At 41.8% G+C, this 10436-nt stretch overlaps 1 protein-coding gene and 1 non-coding gene across 2 annotated transcripts; one reads left to right on the top strand and one right to left on the bottom strand.

The window, feature by feature from the left end:
- Positions 1 to 6766: 6766 nt before the first annotated feature.
- si:dkey-221h15.4 (uncharacterized protein LOC563950 homolog) lies at positions 6767 to 10436 on the top strand. The gene is made up of 6 exons (XM_041865564.2): positions 6767 to 8703; positions 8909 to 9043; positions 9160 to 9259; positions 9406 to 9550; positions 9643 to 9768; positions 10004 to 10436. The coding sequence occupies exons 1-6, from the start codon at positions 8338 to 8340 to the stop codon at positions 10170 to 10172; spliced, it is 1041 nt and encodes a 346-aa protein (XP_041721498.1). The 5' UTR covers positions 6767 to 8337; the 3' UTR covers positions 10173 to 10436.
- trnaa-ugc lies at positions 7543 to 7614 on the bottom strand. Its single transcript has one exon. It is a non-coding gene; the product is annotated as a tRNA-Ala (tRNA).

Genomic DNA, 10436 nt, shown 5'->3' with positions numbered 1-10436 from the left:
CGGTCGCTCGACCTCTATCAAGTATGTGTCAATCTTATGCTTTGTCATAGCTATTGTATCAACAACAATCAGTAACAGATAAAATAATGTCATTGTCAAAACATTTGTTTAAGCCTAGGTTTAAGGGTTCTTGGTTAAATGAATTACCCTATGGGAATTTGTTAAATGGGAAGAAAAATCAGGTAACAGCAAACCCTGAAGCATTGGAGGTGAAACCATTGAGGGCTAAAAGTTGTTTTTGTTCTAATAAAACATATGATGTAAGGGGTATGTTTATGGGAATATCAGATTGTGATGTTATATGATAGCTTTGGATATGCATGACCTTAAGGGTAGTAATGAGAAATATGTTACTTTTTATGTTCCAGTTAGTAAGAAGAGCAGGACTTTGAGGGTTAAAAGATTAGCTTTTGCCTGACAATGTGACTATTGGGAATTTTAGAGATATTTTGAGGGTTTGTGGTGATAAAGCATATATATTCTTACCCTATGGATGGACAGGATGTTGTTACATGTCAACGTTGAAGCTTCCATATGAGGTTTTACCATTAAAAGAGGGGTAGCACTGAACACAGATCAATCTGAAGCTAGGTTTGGAAATAGGATGAAAAATACATGTCATAGTCTTCAAGCCTATCATTGAAGGATGAGTCCAAGAGAGAAGGGGGGACTTTTTCCATGGTATGGTGTAACATTTGGGAAGATCATATTGATAATATTAGTTATACTTTGAGTCCAGATAGTTCAGATATTATCACTAGGGATATATATGCATTGAAGAATATAAGGGATGCGTTTGGTAGATCTGAAGGAGCTGGATGGTCAGCGAAGACTTGGTTGCAAGATCAGGTAGGCCCAGTAGGGGCAGTGATGGTTCAGATTTTAGTTGCAGCTTTGATAGCACTGTGTGTGAGGTTTGTAATTTGTTACTGACCTTTGAGAAAGCTATGATATTGAGATAGGTTGGAGAGTGATGCCTGGAGACAACACTCAGATGCCGTTGTTGACTGTTCCTGATCTGGATGAAGATGGACAAGGGGGACTGGATGATAAATATCCTTTTTGATCATTTTTCAATTTTTTTCAATATTAGGGTGATTTTAGTATGATTTTATGAATCAAAGGGGGGAAGTGTATGAATGAATAATTATCCTAGTTCATTATTCTATCATGTATATTGATTCATAAATCATTTATATATAATTTTTATATTCTTAGTTGATATTGATGTTTAATTGGAAAGGGTTGTTTTGCAAAAGATACTGTTTGGTCTTTTCTTTTCTTCCAGAAGCATTTGGGGGAATATGTGGAGATTGAAATACTCAAACAAGGACAATATGAAGGGACAATATGAAAGGACAATGACTGGAGGAGATGGAACAAAGAAGGTGTGGAAAGATTCCGATTCCATCATCAACAATACATTGGAAGAGGAGACTACGGGGAGATGAAGTGTAGTGGACTACATTCCAGTGTCTGCAATGAAATATAGACATGTGTAATACATAATTTGTGTCATACTCTTACGTATTAATTTTTGTAGAATGATATTTGATGTTATTGAATACATGTGGGGATCTTAGATGTTTTTGTTTATTTCGTTGATGCTTAGGGACAGGGAGTCTAGGCAGGGAGAGGTCCACTATAGGGTCCAATGGGTTGACCAGCCTTAGAGTGGATATTTTTTGGATAGGATTTTGTTTGCAGGGGCTTACATGTGTATTTAATTGCATCATAGTTTCAAATGCATTTACATTGTTTATGAGTTTATCGGGAGTACCTAGGTGGTTGCCTGGGGCAGAGGAACCGTGAGAGAATTTTACTGTCTTGATTGATGGATGGATCTGGAAAGATGGCTGCCGGACAGTTTTTCGCTCTTACACTCCATAAAGATTTGTTCATATTTCATAGTAATGTATTCACACTTCATAAACAGTTAGTCATATTTCATAGAAAAGTATATACACTCTAGAGGAGAATGTTTTTGGTTTAATGTTAAAGATACTCAATAAGATAAATTGTTACTTGTCATAATCCTATTCTGTTTGTTTTCGAGACTTTTAGTTAGTCTCGAAGGGGGGAAATGTCGTGTATTAGGATTATGCCTTTGTTAAATGTTTTTCATGAAGAAATGGAATGTTGTTTATGTTAGGTCAAGAGTAGCCAGTTGTGGGGTGACGCCCCAGGGGAGACTGGTGATTGGCCAGAAGAGGGAGCCACCCATCGTTTTGCATTGTTTATAAGTAGGGGCTAGACAAAGAAAGGGCAGAGCGACCATTGCAATCCGGGCAGTCGCTCTCCGGATGTCATGACATCTGTCACTTATGCTGAAGCTTGTGATATGAATAAATCTTATGATCCAGGTTCAGTATGAGCGGACTCCTTTGTTCATCAGCAATAATTGCCAGCACTTACGCGATACGACAAAGCCTATCTCTCGCTTGTTTTAAAACAATATTTGGAAGTTGATCAAATAGTTTGGTAGCCTTCAGCATATGGATTAGAGTCTTCTCTTTTCAGGAGGAGCCATTTGCTTTCCAACCTATGTTTTCCCGCGATTGTATTTGAAATATTGCTAAACGCCTGTTTTGTCTGCATGCTGACAGATTTGCTGACATATTTGCTGACCGGGTGCTGCAGCTCCTCCAGAACACTTCACGCGGATATTACTCTATAAGGAAAGAAATGATGAAGTGCAACGCTGGAGAGATGAGAGGTGCAGGCTCATATCTACAGAATCAGAGCAGAGAGGGCGAGAGATCATATAAAGTTAATCTCGTATTCATTCTGTGAGAGATACAGGTGCGCTTCTCACACAGCCACGGCCATCCGTTGGTCTCAAACATAGGTTACACTGACCACGTTTACATGCACACCGAAATTCCGTTATTATTCCGGATACTTAAGTATTCTGTTTTTTTGTTGACACATGTTGCAACACATGTAAACATCATATCCCGTTTACAATAACCCGAAAAAGCGTGGATCCTGGTTATGAGAAACCCGGATAAGATGCCTGGGATATGCTGAATCTAGATGGGATAGGCTACTGTGGCATGTAAACATCTTATCCCGTTTACTGTTGTTTTTCGCGGTCTGCACAGGCTCGGTTTCGCATATTATGGGTGTTGTGTGAAGATGTTTTCATCTGATTGTCAAACAAATCACTTCAAAAAGTAGGCTACCTGCACAGTTCGATCCAACATAATTCCATATTAATTTATTTTGCTCATAGGCTGTACTTTATCGCATAGCCTACTGGCTACTTTCAACCCTAATTTAGACAACTCTCTGCTCATAATTTCCGACATTTGGTAGGTCATATTATAATTTCCAACATTTGGTAGGCCATTTGTTTGCCAACTATAGTTAGATACATGCAGCTTCTCTTCTGTCACAACTTGTTGCCCCAGAAGACAAAACAAAAAGTTGTCCTCGTCACCAGAATAATGTCTTACATTGATAGATGAATGCATTAGTAATCTAGTTAACACTGGTAAAATTGTCTGTTTCGTTTAGTGACCGGGGAGAAAACGCAATAACTCCAAACAGTGGAAAGATTGGTCCTGTGCAAAATGTCCAAATGTCATCAGTTTGACCGGTTTTAAGGAAGTAAAAAGCTGAGAAAATGATTATAAACACGTTTCTGATAAGACTTTAGTTAGTCTTGGGTGCGTGCATATTTTATGTGATTGAAATAGCCTACTGTCTGCTTGCATAACAGTGTCAAAGATAACACTTTACACATGCATTCGCATTTTCTCAAGAGATTATGAAATAAATAAATCATATTTCTCCACTCCTGTTCCCAAGACTAAATAAACATTTGTTGTATCATTGTACTGCAAAAAATGCATAATTCTGCAGGAGTTCATATTATAGGCTACTACGCAGCGCTACATGTGAGAGGTTATAGGCCTACAGTCAGTGTCAATATTTCAGTTACTATTCCATTTAACCCATATGAATTTAAATGAGGAATATTCTGTTTATTCATGGCTACAGGGATACTCTTGAGCAGGACAAGGGGTGGCGGTCTGTGTATATTTGTAAACAACAGCTGGTACATAAAATCTAATACTAAAGAAGTCTCCAGGTTTTGCTCGCAGGAGGTAGAGTATCTCATGATAAGCTGTAGACCACACTATTTACCAAGAGAGTTTTCATCTATATTTTTCGTTGCTGTCTATTTACCACCACAAACCGATGCTGGCACTAAGATTGCACTCAATGAGTTGTATAAGGCCATAAGTAAACAGGAAATTAAACGCTCATCCAGAGGCAGCGCTCCTAGTGGCCGGGGACTTTAATGCAGGGAAACTTAAATCCATTCTACCTCATTTCTACCAGCATGTTAAATGTGCAACCAGAGGAAGAAAAACTCTAGACCACCTTTATTCCACACACAGAGACGCGTACCAAGCTCTCCCTCGCCCTCCATTTGGCAAATCTGACCATAACTCTATCCTCCTGATTCCTGCTTATAAGCAAAAACTAAAGCAGGAAGCACCAGTGACTCGGTTAATAAAAAAGGGGTCAGATGACGCTGATGCTAAGCTACAGGTCTGTTTTGCTAGCACAGACTGGAATATGTTCCGGGATTCTTCCGAGTGCATCGATGACGTCGTCCCCACAGTGACTTTACGTACATACCCCAACCAGAAGCCATGGATTACAGGCAACATCCACACTGAGCTAAAGGGTAGAGCTGACGCTTTCAAGAAGCGTGACTCTAACCCGGACGCTTATAAGAAATCCCGCTATGCCCTCCGACGAACCATCAAACAGGCAAAGAGTCAATACAGGACTAAGATTGAATCGTACTCCACCGGCTCTGACTCTCGTCGGATGTGGCAGGGCTTGAAAACTGTTACAGACTACAAAGGGAAGCACAGCCGCGAGCTGCCCAGTGACACAAGCCTACCAGACAAGCTAAATCACTTCTATGCTCACTTCGAGGCAAGCAACACTGAAGAATGCATGAGAGCATCAGCTGTTCCGGATGACTATGTGATCACGCTCTCCGTAGCTGATGTGAGTAAGACTTTTAAGCAGGTCAACATTCACAAGGCCGCAGGGCCAGACGGATTACCAGGACGTGTACTCTGAGCATGCGCTGACCAACTGGCAAGTGTCTTCACTGACATTTTCAACATGTCCCTGACTGAGTCTGTAATACCAACATGTTTCAAGCAGACCACCATAGCCCCTGTGCTCAAGGACACTAAGATAACCTGCTTAAATGACTACCGACCCGTAGCACTGACGTCTGTAGCCATGAAGTGCTTTGAAAGGCTGGTTATGGCTCACATCAACACCATTATCCCAGAAACCCTAGACCCACTCTAACTTGCATACCGCCCCAACAGATCCACAGATGATGCAATCTCTATTGCACTCCACACTGCCCTTTCCCACCTGGACAAGAGGAACACCTACGTGAGAATGCTATTCATTTACTACTACTAATAATAATAATAATAATACAGCTCAGCGTTCAACACCATGGTGCCCTCAAAGCTCATCACTAAGCTAAGGACCCTGGGACTAAACGCCTCCCTCTGCAACTGGATCCTGGACTTCCTGACGGGCCGCCCCCAGGTGGTAAGGGTAGGTAACAACAAATCTGCCACGCTGATCCTCAACACGGGGGCCCCTCAGGGGTGCATGCTCAGTCCCCTCCTGTACTCCCTGTTCACCCATGACTGCATGGCCAGGCACAACTCCAACACCATCATTAAGTTTGCCGACGACACAACAGTGGTAGGCCTGATCACTGACAACGATGAGACAGGCTTTAGGGAGGAGGTCAGAGGCCTGGCCGTGTGGTGCCAGGATAACAACCTCTCCCTCAACGTGATCAAGACAAAGGAGATGATTGTGGACTACAGGGGGAAAAAAGGACTGAGTACGCCCCCATTCTCATCGGCGGGGCTGTAGTGGAACAAGTTGAGAGCTTCAAGTTCCTTGGTGTCCACATCACCAAAAAACTATCATGGTCCAAACACACCAAGACAGTCGTGAAGAGGGCACAACAAAGCCTATTTCTCCTCAGGAGACTGAAAAGATTTGGCATGGGTCCTCAGATCCTCAAAAGGTTATACAGCTGCACCATCAAGAGCTTCCTGACTGGTTGCATCACCGCCTGGTATGGCAACTGCTCGGCCTCCGACCGCAAGGCACTACAGAGGGTAGTCCGTACGGCCCAGTACATCACTGGGGCCAAGCTTCCTGCCATCCAGGACCTCTATACCAGGCGGTGTCAGAGGAAGGCCCTAAAAATTGTCAAAGACTCCTGCCACCCTAGTCATAGACTGTTCTCTCTGCTACCGCACGGCAAGCGGGACCGGAGCGCCACGTCTAGGTCCAAAAGGCTTCTTAACAGCTTCTACCCCCAAGCCATAAGACTCCTGAACAGCTAATCATGGCTACCCGGACTATTTGCACTGCCCCCCCACCCCACCCCACCCCACCCTCCTCTTTTACGCTGCTGCTATTATTTATGCATAGTCACTTTAACTCTACCCACATGTACATATTACCTCAATTACCTCGACTAGCCGGTGCCCCCGCACATTGACTCTGTACCGGTACCCCCCTGTATATAGCCTCCCTACTGTTATTTTATTTTACTGCTGCTCTTTAGTTATTTTATTTTATTTTTTACTTATCTATTTTTTACTTAACACTTTTTTTTTTTTTTTTTTTTTTTTAACTGCATTGTTGGTTAAGGGCTTGTACCTAAGCATTTCACTGTAATGTCTACACCTGTTGTATTCGGCGCATGTGGCAAATAACATTTTATTTTATTTTATTTGATATCAAAGGTGCATGTAAACAGATTCTCCCGAATAAGACCTTAAGCAGGATATGAGCTACTATCCGGAATACTGTGCACATGTAAACGTGGTCAATGTTGTGCAAAACATAAACCCAGGCAGGCCCAACCCGAATCAACTCTTAGAATATCAGGCCCTGCTGAAAATCTACTTTCTCATATTATGCTATTTTAAAGAAGAGGCAACTCGAATGAACTTTGATCGCTTTTATTAACATTTTTACATTGCAAAAAGTAAAAGTATTTTTTTATGCCACGAGAGGTACCGGATCCGGCCAAATAGGTTCCGGAACGAAACAGTTCAAAACGGTGATGTGCCGGATCCGGCTCAAATTAAGCAGTGACTATAACCCACTACAGCAGAGTTTGCTCGGTCGTGGCGACCACAAGGGGTGCACGTTTTGTTTTTTGCCCCAACAGTACACAGTTGGTTTGAAATTATCAAAGCTTGATGATTAGTTGATTATTTGAATCAGCTCTGTAGTGCTAGGGCAAAAACCGTTGGAGTCTCGAGGACGGAGTGTGGGAAACCCTGCACTAACTCCTAACGCACACACGAAAATATCCGGAGCTCGGATTTGTGTTATTTTCAACATTTGGCTATATAATATTTGTCAAACACAGCAAAGCTAATATTATATCAAAACGCATCAAATGAAAAACAATATACCAGTGTTTTCGAATTGCAAAATAAAAAGTTCACTTGGAGATGCCGGGGATTGAACCCGGGGCCTCATACATGCAAAGCATGCGCTCTACCACTGAGCTACATCCCCAACCATGCAATATTTAGCACATAAACCCGTATACTACAGTTATGACATCATACGAAATGGGTGAAAACTAGGTGAGTTAGATGCATATTCTTTTGCCAGTCGACGGATTTATGGTCGTTAAATGCGTTTTATTGGGGGTCAAAAATTGTTTTGCTCTGTGTAGGCCTAGTATTTAGTAGCTACTAGGTCTACAAGCCTATACTATATAGTTCCTGGTAGTGGCAGTGACTTCAGTAGCTACAACTATTACTAATGGTAGTGGCAGTAACGTTAATGATAGTAATAGGGCTGTCATAGGCCTATGGTAGGCTATGGGGTAGTTATAGTAAATTACTGTATATTTGGGGTGGTTTATAGGTGTGGAGTTACTGTACTGGGTTATAGTGGGTAGCACACACACAAAAGTAAACCACTATCATCGGGTCTCTGGCTAACATTAACCACATCTAAAATTATCTCGATAACAAATGGCCACTGACTACTAGGTGACAGGTCAATCACCAATGTGACACAGCAGATATGAGAGAACCAAAATAAAACACTCATATGACAGCGTATGACATTAGGACAGGGGAGGGACATCTGAGGCTAATCAGAGAGAGGGACATGATGTTGCGTTAAAGCAAGACTTTGAAGAAAAGGATCAATACATTCATAGAAGGATTTGAAGATATAACCTAGAGACTTTTTAAAAGGGAAAAAAATATTGTAATACGAGCAAATATGCACAACCATTTGATCCAGTGTTTCGAGGGCTTTCTATTACATTTGTGTTACATAAAGGAATTTTTTGAGCTCATTATTGGAGCAATCTTTTACCTGTTTGAGGCCCTTGTGCGTCTGTTCATCCAACCACCCAGAAAGGACGTGGAAGGGGAAATAGTGTTGATAACAGGGGCAGCCAATGGCATTGGCAAACTGATAGCCAAGGAGCTGGGTCGTCGTGGGGCTACCTTGGTCCTATGGGACGTCGACTGGGAAGCTCTTGATGAGACAGCCAAGGAACTTCGCCAGATACTGGATATACGTGTCTATGCCTATGCTTGTGACTGCAGTCGACGGACTGAGGTGTATAAAGTTGCAGACCTAGTAAGGTGGTTTGTTCTATGTTTGAATAAAACCTGAGATAACTTTTGGGCCAGTCAACTTTTTAAATTTGCACAATAATTTGTATCATAATGTGAACACTGTGTGTAATTGGTAATATCATGTTTAACAGGAGAAAAAAGTACCTTGTCCGCCAAGCACTGTGTGTGATTTGATGTACACTTTGACTCACCTGCTGATTCAACAGGTAAAGAGGGAGGTGGGGGATGTTTCCATCTTGGTGAATAATGCAGGAGTAGTGACAGGAAAGTACACCTTCACAGAGGCCCCAGACAACATGGTGGACAGAACACTGAGGGTCAATGTCGCTGCTCACTTCTGGGTAATTGAGCTTGTAATTTCTGGGGAGGCAAACAAAACTATCCAAACATTATTTAAGAGTTGATCTGTATTCTGTATGATGATCCATACATTTCTCTCTGACATGAATCTGTACAGACATACAAGGCTTTCCTCCCTGCTATGATGTCCAGGAACCATGGGCATCTTGTGTGTGTGGCCTGTCATGGAGGACTGTTTGCTATGAACGGATTAGCAGGTGGGTGAATCCTCATGTGGGTCATTTACACTATTCGGAGTGAGCCCCGCTACACAACAATATTAGCTTCTATCCATAGTGTTACTCCACAGAATTCAATAATAATTCAATTACATTAATATAACAGAAACAATTATTGTTGACAGACTACTGTGCAAGCAAGTTTGCAGCCGTTGGATTTGCTGAATCCATCGCCTTAGAGATGCTTGTCCTCAAGAAGGAGGGGGTCAAAACTACTATAGTATGTCCTTACTTGATCAACACAACCATGTTTGGAGGATGTCAGACAAAGTAAGTTATTCCTATATGATTGCCCCCCTCGGGTAACTAAAACGGGCAATAATGATACTCGTGCAATTTCTAGCTTTTCCCTTGTTGTTTAGGTGGCCGTCTTTTCTGCCCATCATGGACAAGTGGGATGCAGCAAAGATGATTGTTGATGCAATCCTGAGGGAGAAGATGTACTTACTGCTACCATCCAGTCTGTACTTCCTCATGGCATTAAAAAGGTAGACATTAGTTCCATACCTCAGTAGTCTCTTTTCTTTTTCCCAAGGCCTTTTCACTTGTATCAGAAGCTCAATGGTCAGTCACTGAATCCAGGGATTGATACGCCACACCTAATGACACCTGTCGTATGGGGAGAATGTAACAGTTTTGAAGTCTCTACCACTGAGTTACTTTATACTCTAGAATAGTCAACTTATTGACTTGAGATCTCAAGTGCATTTTCTTTTGTTTCAGCTTCATGCCAGCTAAGTTGGGCATCATCTTGGTGAATTTCTTTGGAGGATTGGATTTAATGGATCGATTTAGGGGAGTCCCAGTGCCCATTCTGCCCTACAAAAAGCCTCTGCGCCAAAGATATGACAGCATTGGTGAACCACAGAATGCAATAGTCTATCACAACTAGCTAATATAAGAAGAAAACTACTGCAGTATTGCATTGAATCATTTAGGAGGACTTTGTAAAGGAGGTGTTGAGTTGGGGTCTGTTAGGTGATTTGTAAAACAATCCATCATACATACAGATATTCATAAGTAAGTAAAGCGTACATTAGACTAGCCTACACAAATCTCTTGAAATCCTCATAGGCAGGCAGGCAATGGCACTGTACGCAAATAGCCTATTTTGAGAATGTTTATCACAGCTAAATAAAAACATACCTCCATATTA

The sequence above is a fragment of the Coregonus clupeaformis genome, chromosome 36 (assembly GCF_020615455.1).
Source record: "Coregonus clupeaformis isolate EN_2021a chromosome 36, ASM2061545v1, whole genome shotgun sequence".
NCBI classification, from domain to species: domain Eukaryota; kingdom Metazoa; phylum Chordata; class Actinopteri; order Salmoniformes; family Salmonidae; genus Coregonus; species Coregonus clupeaformis.
The sequence above is the reverse complement of the archived record's forward strand: the minus strand, read 5'-3'. Positions and strand labels throughout refer to the sequence as shown.

What these genes read in the sequence shown, in the direction of transcription:
- si:dkey-221h15.4 (XM_041865564.2), top strand. Translation starts at nt 8,338, where the DNA reads ATGCACAACCATTTGATCCAGTGTTTCGAGGGCTTTCTATTACATTTG. An exon ending in TGCTATGAACGGATTAGCAG is followed by an intron (nt 9,260 to 9,405) that starts GTGGGTGAATCC and finishes TATTGTTGACAG; the next exon opens with ACTACTGTGCAAGCAAGTTT. An exon ending in TTTGGAGGATGTCAGACAAA is followed by an intron (nt 9,551 to 9,642) that starts GTAAGTTATTCC and finishes CTTGTTGTTTAG; the next exon opens with GTGGCCGTCTTTTCTGCCCA.